General features: G+C 36.2%; 1 protein-coding gene across 3 annotated transcripts; it reads right to left on the minus strand.

The window, feature by feature from the left end:
* Positions 1 to 765: 765 nt before the first annotated feature.
* On the minus strand, positions 766 to 10,269 carry LOC112167817 (double-strand break repair protein MRE11). Of its 3 annotated transcripts, none has more exons than XM_024304900.2 (23): positions 10,127 to 10,267; positions 9,577 to 9,617; positions 9,059 to 9,194; positions 8,685 to 8,842; positions 8,372 to 8,462; positions 7,757 to 7,876; positions 7,598 to 7,666; positions 7,420 to 7,511; positions 7,154 to 7,256; positions 6,909 to 7,016; positions 6,749 to 6,811; positions 6,610 to 6,681; positions 6,426 to 6,503; positions 6,188 to 6,250; positions 6,043 to 6,103; positions 5,232 to 5,314; positions 4,822 to 4,935; positions 4,598 to 4,675; positions 3,747 to 3,818; positions 3,387 to 3,634; positions 2,935 to 3,052; positions 1,351 to 1,539; positions 766 to 1,203 (listed from the first exon to the last, which is right to left on the minus strand). In XM_024304900.2, the coding sequence occupies exons 2-23, from the start codon at positions 9,591 to 9,593 to the stop codon at positions 1,165 to 1,167; spliced, it is 2,172 nt and encodes a 723-aa protein (XP_024160668.1). In that variant the 5' UTR covers positions 9,594 to 9,617; positions 10,127 to 10,267; the 3' UTR covers positions 766 to 1,164. The 3 variants fall into 3 exon arrangements, 2 of the variants coding, with proteins under 2 accessions (XP_024160668.1, XP_024160669.1); XM_024304901.2 differs by having other exon boundaries at positions 9,998 to 10,137; XR_005800534.1 differs by lacking the exon at positions 766 to 1,203 and adding an exon at positions 1,629 to 1,852 and having other exon boundaries at positions 1,400 to 1,539; positions 10,127 to 10,269.
* Between the last annotated feature and the right edge of the window lie 11,221 nt (positions 10,270 to 21,490).

The raw sequence follows: 21,490 nt of genomic DNA on the forward strand, positions 1-21,490 counted from the left end.
GTTGGCAAAGGTCGTCCCATTCTAATATTTTATTTTTATAGGAGATTTCTGCCAAAAAATTTCCGTTGGCAATGGTTTGTTCATCTTTGTACACACACACACACACACACACATATATATATATATATATATATATATATTGTAGATGGATATAGTGATAGAAATCTTGGTTGGTGGATATTAATTCTTTAGATGTAGGGCGAGAAGAGAATATAGAGTGAACAAAGTAGTTCATAAGGTGGCAACATTATTTTAATTTTTTTGGCAAGCTATTAAAGATATAATATTTGTCGACAAATATGTGTCTTTTTATTTCAATTTGTAAGGGAGGATTTCTCTAACGAATTTTCAACAAGTTAATTTTCATTTTATTTTTTACAGGAGACTTTTTTTTTTTTCCTTTTTTTTTCTGATGGAAAAATGAAAAAACATTACAAAGAGACTTGTTTATTTTGAAGAAGTGTCCATTTTTATTTAAAAATTTCTGAGGCTCAACGGTTTGGGGCAAATAGGCCATCTCTGTTCTGAGCCTCTACCCTTCATTCGGTTGTCCTTTTCAGTCTTCATTATTGAGATAGTGAGCTTAGAGAAGACCGTAAATAGTGCGAATACGAGTAAGAATATTTCTTAGTATTCCCTCCTTGCCATTGTCAACTGATAATGATTATTGTTTCTATTTGAAGATGAGATCCACGACATTGGAACGGGTCTGCTCCAAAATTCATAACATTTGGGGGGAATGCGTTAAAATTTAACAATTATGTCTGAAAAAAAAAAGTTCAAATAATCTTCTTCTTTCTTTTTCTTTTTTCTTTTTTTTGGTATGGATTCCACACGAAAGTTTAAGATTGGCAATGTATTAGTTTCTGGAATCCCATTCAAAATTGGCAAAACCACTTAAAACTACTCATGTCCACTGTTTCTATCGGAGACATACTCATGTACACATACAAGCCCAATTTATAAACCCACCAGGATCAACTCTTCCAAACAGTTCGACCATCGACTTCAAGTGTAGGCTTCTATGGAAGGCTCATCTTGTTCCAGCTCTGGACTAGTTTGAACTGCTACCCGTAATGCACCAAATTGGATGTACACGAGGCAAGAACGATACATCAGGGTGGCCTTACCTAGCATGGGTGAAGTGCTGAGGTTTAATGATTGCTAATTGCCCCTTCTTAAAGCCCCATAATTTCTTGTGACCTACGAAAAAATGAGAACAAAAATGTTGGGATGAATAACGAATTTCACCAATTCCAAGTCACTCATAAAGAAAAACGAACAGCACCAGTACTTCACACTGGTTTGATAAAATATAACAAATGAAAATGAAGAAAGAAAAATACAAACCCGGGGTGGAGGCTTATTGAATCTCTTTGTCACGTCATCGTCGTCGTCATCATCATCTTGGTTCATAAGCATTCGGTAAACAGGCGTATTGTCCGATTTCTTTCCACGCTTTGATTGTGTAGAACCTCTACCCCTTCCCCTTGGAGCAGCCCTTTTACGTCCTCTATCTTGAACACTTTCCTCATTTTCCTTCAAAATTATAAACCACATCTCTTATTTTCTTACATATATTTTTCTAAAGAAACACATTTTTGTTAAACAAGGGAGAAACACAACACCACGGTCAAGATGTCCACACAAAGAAGCACAGCAGAAGCTGAAAGGAAAACCCACAAAAACCAAGAACCCCACAGCAAAGCACCCATAAGTGAAAAAACAAACTCCTAAACTGCTGCTGCTCTCCAGTCCATCATAATACAAGAGAAACTATAATGTTTAAAAGCCTCAGTAACCGAAGCTCAAAGAGCCGACCAAATGTTGCTCTTCCAAAGCTCCTCTACCCCTGCACCTTAATATAAATAAATAAAAAAATAAAAAAAAATTCTATTTCCTTCCATGAAAAGCACACAAAATACATCCAACACACCACAGCCCCACAATAATCTTGCTTTCTACCCGTTACCAAAATCAGAACGGTTTTGAGTAAACAGAGCAGAAATCCGCACTGGAGACTCCCAAGTCGCCGCAACCTCCCTATATAACTTCTGCAAGAGATAGGAGGCCACCTCATATTGCAACTATATATATATAAATATATATATATATATATATATATTACGATTTGCATTCTCTCCATTCAATACACGACACATCAATGATGGGAGAAGCAGCAATTGGCCTCCCCCATTGGAGCATCTAACCGGAATTCACCCTGATTACCACCAACCAGCCTAGAACATTGACCTTTGAAGGAACTTGGCATTCCAGAAAAAGTTCGCTGAGCAATCCTCACTCAGAAACTAGTGAAAAGACTTGCAGGAGTTTTATATCCTCTTCATGAACTCAACAAACTCACTCTTTCTACCGACCCTAACAAATCTGAAACTTCCTTTGTCTCCTCATCATTTAAACTTCTAAACCCAAAGTTCTAGCTCACCGGGAATGTCTTTGGAATGACTAGACTTTTTATTTAAGTGTTATTCAATCTTGACAACCTGAAAAGTGTTGGAAAGTCTCCTCCCACCACCCACTGCACTCTGAAAACACTTGGAATAATTGTTTATCCCAGTTGAAATGTCCTTTCAAGGGATTCTGCTAGATATCTGAAAAAAAACAGTTTATAATCCCATTTATTTGCATGATAAACATACTTCTTAATACACCATGCTACAAAGAGGAAATTTCCGGAGCCATTTCCCCAGCAACGAGAGATTCTTTGCACTTAAATTCCTGATCTCCCGCCTACCATTCTCATTACTTTTGTAAACCAAGTTCCACTTAATAAGGTGATCCTTCTCCCCTTTCCCACTTCCTTCCCAATAGAAAGTCCTCCTTTCTTTTCTTTTTCTTTTTATGAAAGGAAAAAAAAAAGGATAATAAAGAAAGTTTAGCGCCGACACTTATGCTCAAGAAGGAAAGACATACCGAACTGTTATTGACCTCATTGATGCCTTCTTCACTTGAAGGAGAATCTACATCGTCCACATCATCGTCATCATCAGCAATACTTCGGACTGCAGCACTTGCAGAAACTGATGCAGATCTGCAGTGGAACTATATCAGAGATAGGAAATGAAATAAAAAAACAAAATAAAATGACTTTTGTGGGCAAATGTTTTTAATCTTATTGCCTATGCCTTTTGTGTTAGATGTTAATGCTGCATACCAGTGGATACCATACCACATCTCATGCAATTCCACAGAGTGGCAGAGACATAGAGAGGTGGCAGGATGAGATTTCATCCTAAATTTGTTCCTACACATGTTTCTTGTCTTGCAGACAATAATAATGTGTCCGAATCAAATTTATCTATATTTTAGAGTAAAAGGGCTTTTGAAATCCAACATCCCCTCATACTTGGGTCAAAAGAAAAAACCTCTGAGAATGGCGAATCCCAAGAGATGCATCAAGAGTGGTCTGCTTCAAGTTAGTGGATCCCCTGCCTCTACCTCTACCCCTTCCTCTTGTAGAAGTTTTACCCTTACCAACTTGTGAAGAAGATGGCTTAACTGAACCCCTGCGTCCTCTGGCAGTAGACTTTGAGCCAGTCATCTGGGTTGTGTCTTCATCATCACTGAAGGAAACTGCACTTCCAAGTCCTGCTGCACTTTTGCCTCTGAAACCCTACAAGAAGAGCAGAAGTCCAATGCAAATAGTGGTGCTAAAGAGATGCTGAAAGAAACCAATGCCAAATAAGAAACACAACTTTTCAAAAGTAGACTGAAATAAGAATTACCTCCAAGGATGCAGCCGTGGAGGTGAATTGGGAACTATCCTTGGGGCGTGTAGACCTTTCCTTCAGGCGATCCTGCAGGTATAAAAATAGAATATAATAATGGACTATGTTATCAAATGCGAAATCATAATGTGAGCATTTTGTGTCTTGCTAGGCGAGGTGTAATCCTTTGGGGACTGTGATAAATCATATGAAAGACCACATCAAATTTACACTACAACAAGTGTGGCACTAACAAAACAGGGAAAATAAGAAGGAAAAAAGGGTAGCATCTGCACAAGTACAATGCAAATGATTAAGAAACATTAACGTGTATATTATTAATATAACAGAATCCAGGGAATCAAAATTTCATTGTCACTCCATAATGATGCCTGATATTGAAAGTTCGACATGATGCTGAACTGGAGAAACCCCACTCTACGGTGAATTGGAACTAAGCCTACCTTGAATGCCCTTGTGAGTTTATGACTTAGGCCACAAGAGGGTGAGAGATGCATAGATTGTTTCTCTTCTTATTTATATCAAGAAAAATAGCACATTCTTGTTTGTCTTCCCTAGACTGAAAATATTTGTTTTAGCCAATACCTAGACTTTTTATGTTGAAAAGGTATCCTTTTACAATTAGTAAAATCTAACCTGCATGTATAATTTTCTATGTCTAACAACTAAACGCATAGAAACAAATGAACTTACACCGAGCACATGAGACCTCAAGAGACTAAGTGGAGACTTCTATGCAGTTACAGAGGCCCCAGAAACGGAAATTTTACGTGAATCTGACTACAATAGGTATTCATCCATTACTAATTTGAAGACTAAATCATATCTTAAAAATTAATTATTCTTACCTCCAAGCACTCTCCAACTTTAAGGATCAAATCTTCCTCTTCAAATTTCAAAGGATCTGAATCCTGGGCAATTTTGTTCTGTGCAAGTAGAAAAGAAAATTTTTCATTAGAGTTAAAAAGAAAACAGAATTAATATTGTAATCTACAAGAAAGCAACAATTAATCATTATAATCTAAAGAAAAAATTACTGTATCTACAAAAAACAGGTCTAAAGGATACTTACTCGAGTTTCTTCAATATTGTACAACACGCAGGAATGGAAAGCCGTTTTTTCATCTTTATTAACAAAATTGTGTAGTGCAACATCCAAATCATTGACAGGAAGGATCTCCATTTTCTGTATAATCAGATGATGAAGGCTTTAGCCTTTGAAATAAAAATCTATCATGCTGTAGTAATTTCATAATCAACTTCAATCATGCCTGTGAAGAAATTCTTTTTCCTTTAAATTGTCACCTTATGTTAGTTCAGCTTTGTATTTCACGTACTGGATGAACTATTTACTCGCAAGGACCTAAACAACTTTATTCTATATGCAAACCAATCTAAAGTCCACTGGATGTGAGGTGCCTAATCATTAAATTTGAAGAATGCGTGCAATGAAAAGAAAATAAGAAAGGTGATGATTGATACCAGATTATTTTCAGCAACTAGAGCCTCTATATTTTGTTGATTTAGTTCTTCTGGGCGGAGTCGTTCAGAATCATCAAATTTACCTACAACAAAGAATTTGTTAGTAAAATAAAAGGTCAGCAACTTAATTCTGATAGTAGGGATAAGCTCAAGTAAGACTTTCCACCGTTAAGTGATGCAGGATCACCACAATCATCGTAACACAAAAATGTTCAAGAGTAAAATTCAACCAAAAAGAACAAAGCAAGGTCCTACTCCATTATAGTAACTGTGGTGTGTAAATTTTTTTATCAGAAATTTATTGCATCATATTACTATTGGATGCCTATTATCATTATTTGGGTTTAATACTAATAGTTATTAAGGCCTACACCTTAGAAAACCAAATCTATATTAGGCCTACGCGTTTCCCAAAAGTACTTAGAAGACAATACAAATTACAAATAGCATCAGCACATATTTTTATTATAGTATTACAAATCATTAAACGAAAAAATTAAAAAATTAAAAAATTAAAAAATTAAAAAATTAAAAAATTAAAAAATTAAAAAATTAAAAAATTAAAAAAAAGAGGAGAGGAGAGGAAGCTGAGAAACAATCACTTTGAGCTCCTTTCAGCTTAGGGGATTGAACCCAACAAGAAGACAAAAAACTACTCCCTTCTTTGCTTAAAAACAAATTTCAAAAGAAAAAGAAAATATACAAAAGATTCAGTTCCAATTATAACTACTCATAGTGCAAGTTCTTGTTCAGAATGTAGATAAAGCAATGGAATCAATTAATGCGAAGAGTTTACTAGTGTGAGTGATACCTTCGCTCCGACCCTTTTTTGAAGCCTTTGTAAATATAAGAATGTCTTGCGGGTTTGCAACCTAAAAATCAATCATAACAATAATTTATCTTTAAAATGTGCTACATAAGAATTCAGGACTACTGCAGTGATTAGTGGAGTGTACCTTCCCAACGTACTTTTGTCCAAATTTTTGAGGATTTATTGTCATAAATCCAGAATAGTCTACCTGCCAATTACCAGAGAAGTTAATTGGTAGACAAGATGGGGTTTAAAGATACAACAGAGAACACGCACCCAACATGGGAAGGATAAGGGACATGAGAAAAACTAAGACAGATTCAGGTGCAGATATGAGGGGCGCTATCACAGTTCATCAGCTTAAGTTAAAATGGATATATTACCTTTACTCGAACTAATGGAAGTTTGACCTCTGCTCTGTTAACAGCATTGCTCCTAGATTTATCTATCAGCCTTCTGACCTGTAGAATTTCAAAGTTATGTTATTGATATAGAGCCCATGCTTCAGAAAATATGAAGGCAAAAGGTGACTGTAACAGATGAAAATTACTTGACGTATAAACTCACCACTTCGTCTAACCGTTCAAGAATCGAATTTTGATCGTTGGGATCAATCTCAGGTTCATCCTTTAATATGACCTGTATCAAATAATTAAGTTATTCACCCTAACTTACAATATATACAAGAAAGGTAACAGTAAATCACCTCGGTGTACTCAAAAGGCCTCACTGACGTCAATGGAATCTTGGTTGGTCGATATTGATTCCCCTATATAAAAGTATATCAATAACAAACACAGTTTGTATATAAATATGATTAAAAGATGCTGATTTCTGTACACATATGAGATTGACTAAAGGAGAACCTTAATTTCCAAAAGAAGCACATGCTTTGGCTTTGATTCTCCATCAATCAATGATGTTGCAACTGAAGAACCAGGTTGTGTAATGTGAAACCCCTTCCCTAGAACCTCCTGTCAAAAAACAAAATCCATGTCCAATTCTATAAGAAACCTTCATCCCCAACCAAACCAAAATACACATGCAGACAGTAACACAGGCAGACTCAAAGATCTACACACTCCAAACCAAAAGCAATACTTATTGGCACCTGAGGGTCAACAAGGCATTCATGTTCGTGTCCCCACACTATGAAGTCCAGGAATTCTGGTAACATGTGCTCATTTATGGCATTTTTTGGGTTTGCCTTCACTCTACAGACAGCATTATGTGGTAAATTTGTAATCAGTAAGATTGACAAATGTAGGTCCAACCAATAAATGAAATTTCAACATATATCAGCATTGTTCCTTCATTATTAAATTAATTTATTCAATCTACCCGTCTCCCACACACAACAGAGTAAAGACACCAAACCTGTTCTGATGAAGCACAAGGATGTTGAACCAGTCTGACAGTGGCAATCCTTCTTGGCTTTCAGGTCTTATCCATTGTACAGCATGGGGGGTCTGAAACATGAATAATATAGCCAGCATGTCTGAGATTGCACTAAAAGCTCGCAAGTAAACAGAAGAAAGAAGATGCTCCAAAATACCTGAAACATTCTATTGAGCCGTTCATCCCTAATGTTTCCAAGACCATACAGAGCTACGGATGTTGTACCCTGCAATTCAGATGGAGTTATGATTTATGAACCATGCGACAAAAGATTAAAATTTCCTGAGCCTTCTATTTATCATATCTAGAAACGAACCTTCCTGATAAGAATAGGGGACAGAGTTATCTGACCAACACCAGATCCCCCAAGAACCATTTTCCCAAAATAGTTTACAAGATTGCATGCCGAGAGGATATCAACAGCAGAAAGATTATCCTGTCAAAAGTCACAGCATTAAGAAATACAAATTCATAAAACTAATAACAGCTGAAGCAAATATTTTAGAAAAGCAAAATAGCCCATCAATATATATAGGTATATATATCAACATATGTATGACTACACAAAAGGGGATCTTTCTGGAAATAACAAAATCAACCCACATGTAAGGGTTCTCTTCAAATGGTTCCAAGACGAAGAGAACATATTTTTTCTCAATACCCTAATAGAATATCATTCAAATTCTACCTTAATATTCGATATGGCATTTTAGATCTTATGAGGTATGTAACTGATTCCCATGAGAAATTTGAACAACACATCCAACAAACTCATCAAGCTAATTGGGTAATTCCTCATATTCTGGTTGAAGAAAGGAAATAAATAGAATCAAAAGAACCCTGTTTGCAAAATCCATTGCTCTGAAACAATACTTCGGATAAAAAACATCTGCTGCAAAAGAAATGAAAATAAATAAATATAAATCCATACCACTCCAGCAGGATCATCATGATTTCCATGAATACTAAACACTGGCAAGCCAACATTGAAGTGAGGATCTTCATAATTTACATGACCGAACCTGTTAAAATAAACATGTTATACACTCAAGTAAAACAGGTTTTGACACAAACACACATTAGAGTAAAGAGGTAGATGTTAAACTCAATACCCAAAGAAAACTTTAATTTCTCTTGCAATATAGCACAGCTCAAGGCATATATATGGTTCTAAAACAAAAGCTTTGGCATGCCAGTTGCAAGAAATGGCCCAACCAAAAAACAAAGTGCGTATAATTCCTTACATATTTGCAAAATTCACAGTCTGGTCGCTAACAACTTGAAACTGCACTGGCTGATCACTGAGGCAATGACGACGTAGAATCTCAATGGCCTTAACTAGTGTTGACCTTGAGGGTTTATTCTCATGGAAAAGATCACCACCAAGGAGCACAAAATCCACCTGATAGAAGACAAATATAAAATGTATGCATAAGTTTGGTTCAAATCATCTGCACAAAAGGTATAAGGAAACTGGTTCAGTTGAACTTTGCACTACATTATTTCCCAAATGTGGACTTGAAATACAATGGAATTACAGAAACGGAAAAATCCACACAGTCAAGTGGTTTTGCATTGAGATGCTAAAAACACAGCAACAAAGAACACAAGCTATTACATTCTTTTGTTCCGCTATTAAGCATATCTCATCGAATGCCTGGAATGAATCATGCCGCCGCACTTCGTCCTTCTCCAAATAGCCCAGATGGCAATCCGTAGCAACAAGTATACGAAGTGTATCGCTAAATTCCTCCCTGAAAATTCTTTTGTTATAACAACAGAAATAACTTTGCTTCTGCAGCAGCAAGTGTTAAAGGCAGGACAGAAATAAGTTTCCTATTTCATGACTTTCTTACATCTATTGCTACATTCTGGGACTGGAAATTTTAACATGGAACTCCTCTTAGGAGGAGAACATGACGTATTCGGCACACAGTTTTGATACGTATTCATTTCAAACTAGTGAAGCTCTCATGTTAAACAGAAAATGTACGTGACAATGTCTGAAAATCCTTATCACAAAACACCTACTCCAATCAATGTGTTCAACAACAGATATTTCATATTCCTCCAAAATACAACAGGTTTCTTAACACATTACTAGGCACACAGACATCACAAGATATTAGATCTTACCTCGACGAGTCTCCCATACTGTCAGTCGTTAGTATTCACCCCTACAACACATGAAAAAACACATAATCATCAGCTCAAGAATCCTCTACATCAATTTAGAAACGCATAAATCAACGGCATTGTTTCCACAACCCCATTCCAATTTCAGAAATCAAAATAAATAAATAAATAAATAAAAAGAAGGAAAAATTCCAATTTGCAGTAACACTAAAACAGTAAGCAAAAATGCAATTGGAAGTCAGAGTCAATTCTCAAGTCGCCAAAGCTCAGGTAGAGCAAGCAAAACCCTAGCACAGGGTTTATGAGCAAAGCACACAAATTTCATAAAGAGTGAAGCACAAGAAAAGCCAGAACAGTATACTGTAAATCCCTAGTTACTGAGAATCTGTGCAAAGAGTAAACGCAACCAGAAATTCCATACTGAAATCGAAGCCATTCAACGAAAACCGTCGCAGAAAACCACCGATTTTAGTTTCAATCTTTTCGCTTTTACCGCGAATCTTCGGAAGCCAAAGAGAAAGAGAGTGAGAGATGAAGAAGAATTAATTACCTGTGCTAGGGTTTAGGGCTGTGAGGATGAATATGAAAGGTGACTGAGACTTGGCGACGGTGGCGGGGAATTTTGAAAGCGCCAAGAGAGTGAAGTCCGACGGGGACGATGGCCGGGGGGGGTAGTCAAACCAAAAGCCCAACGGTAGCTATTACCCTGGTTTTTCTGGTTATTGACGATTGTGTCCTAATTTTTCCTTTGGGCCTGGTGGGTTGGGGTTTCTGTTTCGGAATTGGGCCGCAAGTCCATGAGGATTTTAAGGTGGCAAATCTACCGAAATGAGCCGAACCGGTGGAGAACTGATCAAACCGGACCGTGAGCATGGTCATCCAGTACATGAAAGGTGAAAATCGTGAAATAATTATTCGTTGATTGAGTGTTTGGTGGTGAAAGCATCATTAGCAATCTTTATTTCCTATTGTTTTCTCCGAGACCTATAATCAAAACATTTTTCTTATTCTTGTCATTATTTTCTGTTCAGTTTTTGTTATAATTACTCCACCATCCAAATCAATCCATATCGCTCACCAACTTTGCCAGCATTTAGGTTAGTGTGTCATTTCGTATCATTTAGAATAGTCTAGAGTCACGTGCTATTTATGACCGGATAAATTAAGTACTTAGCTTAGTTTCGAGTCTTCTCACACTACTATCAATATTTTTTAAATTTGTACGGTTTAATTGGGTTGTTTTGAGCATCTAGTTTTAGGTGTACAATGATATTTATCATAAATAGGTTAAATATAATAAAGATAAATTATTTTTTATAGTTTAATTTGGAGTATAAATATAGCATAAGGAAATTGTGACTCAACATCTTCACTAGATTTCGGTGAATACTTGTGCTCCTCACATATCAAGAAGGGAATGAAGTTGTTATCCATTGCGAATTTTGGCGTATATACTACAATTATGACTTTGTGGGCTTTTGCCTTTGGCGTTTATTCCCTTTTTTTTTTATGAAGTGAGGCTTCCCAATTTTCATTTTTAGTAACAAAAATGCTTGAGATTCCAAATAATTTTACCAAATATTACTACCAAATGATGTGGCAGGTGCCATATCATCAAACTATTTTTAGCATGTATTCTTATTTTGTTTTTATTCTTTAAAATAAAAAGAGAAATAATTAAAAGTTATTGTTGTTTAATTAGAAAAATGTATATGATAAACAACAGAAAAATGAAGAAAGAACCCTAAACAAAACCCTTCAATCATGGAGACTTTAACATGCAATTGTAGGAGAGGGTTATCAGTCAAAACATAAAAAATAGAATACGAAGTTGTGCGTGATTTAATTCATTAGTTGACCAGCAATTGAATAATAATCTATTACTATTAGTTTTCATTCTAGAAATAGAGATATGCAGTGATGGAGCAATGATGATTTTCAATTGATAACCGGATCTATCTCTACTGGGTTTCATGTTCTTACATTATTAAAGGAAGATAGAAATAGATGTACTACTATATATGCAGTCTACTAGATTTGATGTAATTTCTTTTCGCTATTCTCCTCCAGATTTCTTTGTTCTTTTGATTCTGCAGATTTGGTTGTTTTTTGGTTTGAGGAAGGGCGACAGCAAATTTGGTTGTTTGGTGAACCATGTTTTTTTTTTTGGCTGATTAATTAGTTTCTAAATAAAATCAATGAAATTTGTTGGAAATTATTAAATTGAATGTCTTGACGTGTAAGACGCCAACTCAGATGCCACATAATTTGGAATTGATTTTTGATATAATTTTTTAGTGTCTGTAGCACTGCTCTTTTAGTAATTGATGTTTTCTAGTTTATAAATTTTTTGGTTGAGAAGTTTAGGTTTTAGGTTCCTCACTTGGCCACTTATTTCTTTGAAATAATTTACCTCAATCTCACAAGGTTTTACCAAAAATAATTGTTGCTTGATTACTTCTCTTATGAAGTAAGGAATAAACTGGGTTGACTAATTCAACTATTGAAACAAGGAAGTCCCTGCGGAATTTTGAAGCCAATTAAGAATTGAGGCACTAATTAATGTTAGAGGAATGCCAGCTACCATTTCCTTTCAACCTTCCCTACTCAACAAATGATATGTGGATTACACTACCACTTTAAACTCAATATTTATTACATTGAATAACTAATTCTATTTTTTCCATGTTTACCCTTCTAATCAATGTCTCACATTTTTTTCTTTCTATATTTTACTTTGACTTTTTAGGATGTTTAATTTATTTTGCATTTCTTTTTTCTTAAATAATTTTACATTTTTAATTGTTATTTTGACAATCTGGGTCGTGGTTTTTTTCTTTTTAGCTTGCAATATATGAGGACATCTCTAATCCTTATGGTCTAAAATAGATCACGGTTTGAAAAGCATGAAAGAGGTGTTGGGAAGCCAACAGTTTGAAAATTGAGTTTTCTCCAACTTTGAAGTTTCCTTGGTCCATTTAGGTTAAACCAACGCAGGGCCCGTCCCGAGATTCTAATGACCTGAGGCGAAAAATTAAAATGTGGCCTCCGAGATATATCTGTGCGAGTATATATACACATACATACATACATACATACATACATATATATATATATATATACATATAAATATATATATATATATATATATATATATTTTACCAAATAACAATACAAAATCATGTATTTTGAATAAAAATAAAAGTAGAACTAGAACTAATAACAAAATAAAAGTATATGAATTTTTATTCATAGATAAATTTCTGAAATACAAAAAGAAAAAAATAGTTAAACATAAAATTATATGGAAAAGAAAAAGAAAAAGCAGGGTTTGGGCCACAGGCCAGGGAAAATTGTAAAAAAACTGAAAAAATGAGGGTGGGGAGGGAAGCAAGGTTCCAACATTGGTTGGGAATGAGCATTTTAGCAGCAGTGCTGCTAAACCAAGGCTATATTTCATCCCAGTTAAACCAAATAATATATATGTACTAAAGATGACATACATATAGGACAAGATCTTCCGAGGCCCCCCGGGACCGGTGGCCTGAGACTGCTGCCTCAGGTGGCAGCCCTCAGGGCCGGCCCTGAACCAACGTCTATCTATAGACCAATCAATGGACTTTGAATCCTTGATTTAAATTTTTATTACATACTCACTCCTATTGAAGATGAATTTTGGAAATCAAGGGTTTATAATTTGGATTTAAAAAAAAAAAATTGGATTTTAAATGGAGATGGCTTAAGATAATTATTTAGTTGAGCCATAGAAGATAATAAAGATATTTTATAAGTTGAGTCATAGAAGATATTTTATAAGTAAGCCATATTATTAGTCCAACTAATCTTTCCATCGAGGTGCAAGTGACAATCCTCCAATCAATCATGGTCATTAGTCATATAAGTGGCGAGGGAAATTCCTCTCGAAAATTTCCTAGATCGATCAATATATATTAATATTTAAAATAATAATAAAAAAATTATGAGAATGAACTATTCCAATTTGTTTGTTTGTTTGCTTGCTTGCCTGCTTTGATACCATATTCTATGTAATAAAACATTCCCAACATTTGTTCCCTCACATATCCTCTGGGGATAGATGTACGGATCAGTATTGGACAGTTCACCAGATCAACCAGGAAGCCATGTGAATGCTTGCTAGTTGGTGGCAAATCTACAAGTTGTGATAACTCACGAGGTCGAATGCAGCCAAAATCCCAAAACAACTACAAACTAACTTGTAGTCGGCATGTCTCTCTGGGGATTCTGGCTATCTTACTGGGTCATATCGTTCTCGTACTGTAACCTACTAGTCTCTTCCAATGATTTTGAATGAAGGGGGAAAAAATTGGGTACAGGAACTTTTTTCTTTTAATCATCCAATAGCAAATTAAATTTGTTGAAACAATATATTTGAAATTTTTATTCAAACACACCGTAAAAAAACTCTTAAGACTATTTAAAAAAAAAAAAAGGTTCCGAAATCTAATCCTAAATTTTGCGCAGCAGTGCGGCGACCACCCCGCAATTTCCGACTGCATCAGAACACCCCGTCGTCGCTCCTTCAAGCAACAGCAGCAGTAAGAGGATGAGGTTGGCTTCCCCCAGAGGTGTTTTGAATGGAGACGGGATTGGTTCTTTGTCTCGGAATCAGTTTGTGTGGGAGGCAGTGTTTTTTAAAGCAGATCGGCATCTTCTAGTTGTCAGATGCGTGCAGATTTGTTTTGACTCTACAACGCTTGTGTTGTAGCAACGGCAACGGTTGTGGAAGTAGGCTTGGTGCTCGAGTTGGCAGCCATAGTTTCTTGGCAAGGGAGATTGTCGGATTGATTCGGTGGTAACAGGCTTCAACGATGACCTCGCAGGAGGTTATGTTCTTGCTAGCTAGTCCGGGTTGCAGGGACGAGGCTGTGGGTTGGGCCTTTGGGCTTCAGTCCATTTTCTCTTTCTCTCTCTAGCTTGGGTAGGGTTTGGACTGGGCCTTTAGGGGGTATGTCATAGGAGACCTAGTACGTACATTTTCCTTGTTGTTGCTGTTCTTGATGAGGGCAGATCTATACCGTGAGGGTCTTAGGCGTCTTTGCTTGTTAAGTTTGATTTTTGGTCTATGGTAGTGTAAGAGTATTTACTTTCTATTTTCTACATTTTCTTTTTAGGATTTTAGTCGTTGAATAATTGAGCATATTGAGCCGTCCTCATTGGCAAGAATCTGGTCTGGCCTAGTTTGGCTTCGACACCATGAAAGTTCTTGCTATTGTTGGATCCCTCTAGATTGATCTCATATGGTCGTATGATTTTATATAAATAGAATACTCTTCCTTAAAAAAAAAAAAAAGATTTGTTGAAACAATGAATATATTGTTCGCAACTACTATTATCAGTCATTCATCAAACAAAGTTCTTTGATCGGAATCATCATCTGTGCCTCCAAAATCTCTCGATCTTTGTTGTTTGTGTAGCAGCGTGCAATTTTCATTGCAGTAGAAATAACGTTATGGCAGCATCCTCCTCCTTACTGGGTTGCTACTTGGGTGACCACGTTTGGGATCACCTGGTTTGGGCATGTAACGTCTTCCATTGGGTTGTTTGTTTTGACATTTTTTTTTTTGGTCTATAATGTTTGTCCATCGTTGAATCATTGTTGTATTTCTTTGCGGTTAATAATATTATGATTTGTTTGTCAAAAAATAAATAAATAAAGAGATCCAACATTGTACCAATAATTCAGAATCATGCTGAAGCATTACAATATGAATTGTCCAAAAACCAAAAAAGTTAGAATATGAGCTCGTTGCAGACGATTAAACTCGATTGCCAAGGCATGAACTGCCACAAGCTCAGAAACCACATGTATATTTATAGTCTCAAATTCTCAATTGACATATCTTAATATATATTTACATTTAGAAAATGCTATTGCATATATAGCTCATACCCATCAATGTGGTCCAAACCACGTTTGACAGGCAACTGGTTCTCAATTATTCTCATTGATCATTAATGATTTCTTGCTTGGTTTTTTAAGTAAAAATCTCAGGACATGCATACAGAAACTCTTAGGACACAAATATGTAGCAAATTGCAATTTACCACTTTGTGCGACCACTTTTATGACAATTTAGTTATCGACTTCTTACGTACTTATAGTTTTCACATAATTTTATTACTCTAAACTTTTTCAAAGATTTTCAATGTTGCCTTTGTCAAATTCTTTGTCCATTTTCACTTTATATATAGTATGCGATGAAATGTGTTTTATTATTATTATTTTTTATGTGACAGAATGTTGGTTGCCACAGCTAAGGTTTTATAAATATTGGTTGACATAGTTATTAATTGTTGGTACAAGTTTTAGCTCACACGTATTAGGCCAGCTATGCTAGAAATTTGAGACTAGACTCTTAGAGCGAGAATTCTATACTTGACAATAGTCAACTATAATTTCCTGATATTTCCACAAATATAGGGCATCAATTACATGCACAAATAATTTTCTGTATACATAGTCATACAATATTATAGGACTCATAAAGGAGCACAGGTATATATGTCCATGTGGTCATTCATCCATACGTGTAGTGGGTTATATATGTAATATTTTTGTTACGATATTCATAAAATTTAGCACGTTCAACTTAAAATAAACTAGTTATCAATATTAAGGGACTAATTTTAGCATGTACGTGAAACTATATTCTCAACAATAGATAGTGTACGTATAAGCACAGAAGTGAATATTTTTTTTTTCTTCTAGCTAATTTTACAAGTGGATGAATGGAAAGCAAAAGCATATGGTAGTAATCAGTAACTAGTAAATAAATATAACATTCAAGTAGAAAATAGAAATATCTAGCAAGGAATGCATTGTTTCATGCAAATAAGGGGTGCCATGGAAGCTAGCTAGATCCTATCCGTCGGACATTGATATGCAAATGCCAAAGTGAACAATAGACCACCAAACAATACAAATCTAATTGAGTCCCCGTCCTCCTTTCAATGGACCACATTCATGATTCATCTTTTCATCTCAAAACTCAGAAGAAGTACCAGAGACTCTACTATATATGCCAGTGTCCTTGTCTGGCTCTCTCCTACAGTACTCCACTACTCCTCATCCTCCTTGACGCCTCCATTATTTGTGAGTCTCAAAGTTATATGCATTGATCAAGCAACATGACAAATCACTTCTGTCAATCTTCACGGCTACAAGGGATTGAAAGTACTTTATTTACAGAGAAATTAACTTCTAAATAAGAGTGGTCCAAATATTGGGTGTGATTGAATTCTCAATCACATATATTACTACATCACATTCACATGTGTTGTATTGAATCTGTTATAAACTCTACTCACAGAATAATGATATGGAACTGAATTTGTATGTGTGTATTATGGTCGCCTAAAGCTCCTCAACACATTAAATTTTTTTTTTTTTGGGATCAAGACTGAATTTAAATTCATTATATGATAGAACATATACATCAAAAGAACATATACATCAAAAGAATTTAATTTAGTGGTCATGTTAAAACCTTGTATCAAAACGATGAAGAGATCGAAGAGTACCACACCCCTTAAGCAACTTAATGTAGATTATCATCTAAGATTGAGCTGAGCCACACAGGGATAACCCAATCTAGACTTATTAATTCTTGTATTTTCAATTTTCGTCACTGTGTTAATAAATTTATTTGATCAACTTGGTCAATGTGTTGTAATATGCGTGTTGCTCGCTTTGTTGAATACCGTAAAATGGTCAAAAATCATGAATTCATGGGGTTAATGCTTTATGTTATTGTAATCAAAAGAGCAAGAGATTGTTGAAGAGAAATACCTTACTACTAGACTAAATGCTAGTTGGCAATTTAATAGTTTATTGCACATTCGTAAACAGCAAGAGGTGATATAATTAGGGTTCATTATCGGAAAGAAGTGATATATTGAGATGAAGTATAGGCATATATCATCTGTGCGAGAGGCATGCCCTGCCCTGGGAATACAGTCGTTGGACGTCCACTTAAGGGCCCAAATTGCTGGCTTCAAAATGTAGCTCTAGCTTCATTATATACATGGAGAATAGATAAGCTCATCTTTTTAGGGTTCACCCTGTGCCTCAATACTCATGCTCGATCCCTGAAGAGAGAGGCAAGCTAGGGTATGAAATAATTGATGCTTCTCGATCTATTTTACATTCATGACAATTATTCTATGTGTCATATGACTGAGTTCCTCAGTTCAGGCAGTGTAAGCAGGTAAGCATCTTTATATATGATGAAAACAATCAGTTTCTCCGAGAGAGAGAGAGAGAGAGAGAGAGAGAGAGAGAGAGAGAGATCAGTTACGAATGTAACTGAGTTAGAAAACACATATCATGTGATGGGGTTTAGAAATGGGTAGAGTCTGTCCAGGTAGTTAACTGTCCATATATATGTATATATATATATATATATATATATATATCAATTATATATCATCCAAATCCTCCCCAGTATAGTTAAGAGGTCAGCAATGGATTTTTCGATGGCGAGGGACTGCGAAGCAAAATAAGCAAAACTGATCGAGAAAGGTGATAAATGATAATTGACGAGCAAACAGACAAAAATGACGAAGTTGCATGGAACCTTGCTTTCTCGAACTTATGTGTGTTGAGTGAATGAGACCCACGCCCTCCTCCGCCTCATATGAGTCTCTTTCTGTGCTTGTTTACCCCACTTCATTTCAACTCTCCTAAGCTTGCTGCGCATCTCTATGTTCTAATCTTACACTCCTCCATCTCCTTAATTTCCCAAACTACCCTTAAGCCTATTTTACTATTACTATCAGTGAGGTTAATTTGTCCAACGCTTTCAAACTTCTGAATACAAGCCAAACATTGCAAAATCATTACGATCGTAGACCATGTTTAGAAAATAAATGGCGCCTAACATTTCCAAAGTTGAGAGAATCTCTCCAAAGAAGATTGATGTAGCAGTTTTACACGATCTTTCACAACTTGTTCCAAAAGGCTACGGATTTAGACGATCAAGTATGCATCCCAATACCCAGACTAGAGCCAAGCGTTGCCGTACTGCAAAATCGATGATTGACTAAAGAAGAAGGAATATATACTTTGCTCCCCAATGGATGAGAAGGATTATAATCCATGAAATTACATGATGAAAAGAGTATTTAGCCTTAAGCACTCGTATAAACAACAAGAGAATAAATTTTTCACGTAAACATCATCCCCGCTTTCCTTAGTGAGCATGGTTAACCAAGCTTTATCCTATGAGAGCTTCGCCATATCCAATTTCACTTTTTTTTTTTCGACCTGAACCTAGATCTCAAATAATATATATATATATATATATATATATATATATATACATACAGATCCTATCCAGAGCGGAGCTCTGCTTTGAAAATTAACGTGTGAAGTTGGAGTTTTGGGTCACTTTTCGGTCGCATATCCACATCTCGACCGTTCAGTTTTTAGGTACTAGTGTATAGATCATCTCTGCAAATTTTTAGCCAAATTGATGATCGTTAAGGTATCTAACTCGCTTAAACCAATGGACGGACTGAATCTGTCAACCTGAACCGTACTAGCTTTAAGGAAGTTATCAATGCCTTAACGATCATCATTTTGGCTGAAAATTTGTAGAGATGATCTATACACTAGTACCTAAAAACTGAACGGTCGAGATGTGGATATGCGACCGAAAAGTGACCCAAAACTTGAACTTCACATGTTAATTTCAAAGCGGAGCTCCGCTCTGGATAGGATCTGTATATATATATATATATATATATATATATATATATATATATATATATATATATATATATATATGACGGGCAGTGCATTCTTAGAGTCTGGCAAACCTTCCTCCTTTGGGATTGCGAGTGGGACTTGCTCCCTGCTCCTGCTCCCTACATCCTCTGCTTCTAAGGAACTAATATTTGAAATTGATATGCATTTTTTTACAAACCACACCATTTTTCATGAGTAATATTTGAATGGAATTACCATAACTGAATTATTCAAACAATCAAATTCATTTTACCTTCTTAAACTATACACTTTTTATCGTTTGTGCCCTCAGACTTCTAATATGATCACATGTGCCCTTATACTCTTCAATATGATCAATCATATCAATTAGTAAACTAATTTATCAATTTCTTCATAAATGGTGTATTTCAAGATCAATTTTTAGCATTAGTAGTGTAAATGTGTATTTTTTGCATGATTGAAGGCCAAAAACTAGTTTGAATAGGCAACACTATATGAAGAAATTGATATATTAGTTAAGGATTGGCTATAATTGATCAAATTGGATAGCACAAGGGTACATGCGACCAAATTAGAAGTTTGAGGGCACAAACGATTTTAGGTGTAAAATGAAAAAGGGTAAAATGATTTTAGCTTTTGTTCAAACAACATCTTAACCATGATCAAGTTTTTTTTTTTTTCCTGATGGGTCATGTTCAACTATTTGTGACAACTCATTGTCGTTATTGAAAATATTAAATTGGTATGGTCAATTTCCGCAGATTGACTTGTATAGAGATGATCAACTATTGTTTGCTTGATAACCTAAGTTCGTTATACTTAAATGATTTTTTTTTTTAAAGTCGAGCCAGTAGGGCGAATATATATTCATCACAAGCCAGAATAGGCCATTACATACCCTTCCGCTACCATCTATAGACAGACAAGAAGATAGTGGTAGTACCCACAATGGTACATAGAAATAGACCCACTTATTGTACAATGAATACGTAGACATAGCGGGAATCCCCCTTTGGTACTACGCTGGAGGCGCTAGAAAGATCCGGCTCTCCCAACCTAACTCTTTAACCAATAAACCTAGCTGCTTAGAGACCTCAATTGGTGTACACCTAGATCCACTGAGAATTAAGTCGACAAGACCAAACCAAATGCAAAAACTTAATGCACAAATGTGCCTAGACTGTCCTTGAAAACAGACCTTAATGTAAATAGACAAACTAATAACATAGAAAAGGCTTAGGGCTAAAACAACCCTAGCCTAAATAAAGACCCAAGAGGGCAGCCCAAAGAGAAGGGCCCAACTCAAGGTCCTGCAAGCCAGGGTTGACCTAAGCTCAATCACCCTTCCACCACGCCTGCAGCCGCCTGTGCAACCCTTCCACGAACCAGCCTCACCACAATCCCCGCCATGAACCAACCCCACCACAAGCCGCACCGTCAAGCTTCGTCACAAGCCAGCACCGCCTCGAGCCCCAAGCCACTACAGATACAGCGCCCAGCCCCGATCGCCGCCAGCTGCGCCATCATCTAGACACCCACAATTCGCCGCCGCCGGATCGCACCACCCCTGCACAGAAAAAGACCACAGATGCCCAGAAAGTCCACCCACGTTTGCTGTCAAAACCAGGCTGCCAAACCTCAAGCTATAGCCACCTCCTCTCTCGACCTCAGCCCAGGGCATTGAAGTGCCAGTCCAGTACCCAGCAAATTAAGACGCAGCCGAAGCCAGCGCCATCCATGGCCGCCGCCAGACAAGGAACAAACTGGTGGGTTTGTGCTCTCTCGCGGCGCTAGGGCTAGAGAGAGTTCTCGGGTTTTTTTTGTTATGCAACTTATGTTAGACCAATGAACAAGGGATATATTCGTTATACTTAAATGATGTATCTAATTATAATTAACTTTCTTGTCTCCTGTGATTATCCGGGATGTACTCTATGAGGATTCATGTACTACTGCTAGAGGTCAAGGTCACATATCCCCCTCTATGCATATCTCTAATATTAATATAATAAGTCAGGCGTGGGGATGAGCCTCCTAGCTTGGCTGAGTTCCAAACCCCTTCAAAAAAAAAAAAAAAAACTTTCTTGTCATTTTAGTTATCTACAATAATTCTTTATGATACTAAAGTAAAACAAAGTTACT

This window comes from Rosa chinensis, chromosome 5, assembly GCF_002994745.2.
Source record: "Rosa chinensis cultivar Old Blush chromosome 5, RchiOBHm-V2, whole genome shotgun sequence".
Lineage (NCBI taxonomy): Eukaryota > Viridiplantae > Streptophyta > Magnoliopsida > Rosales > Rosaceae > Rosa > Rosa chinensis.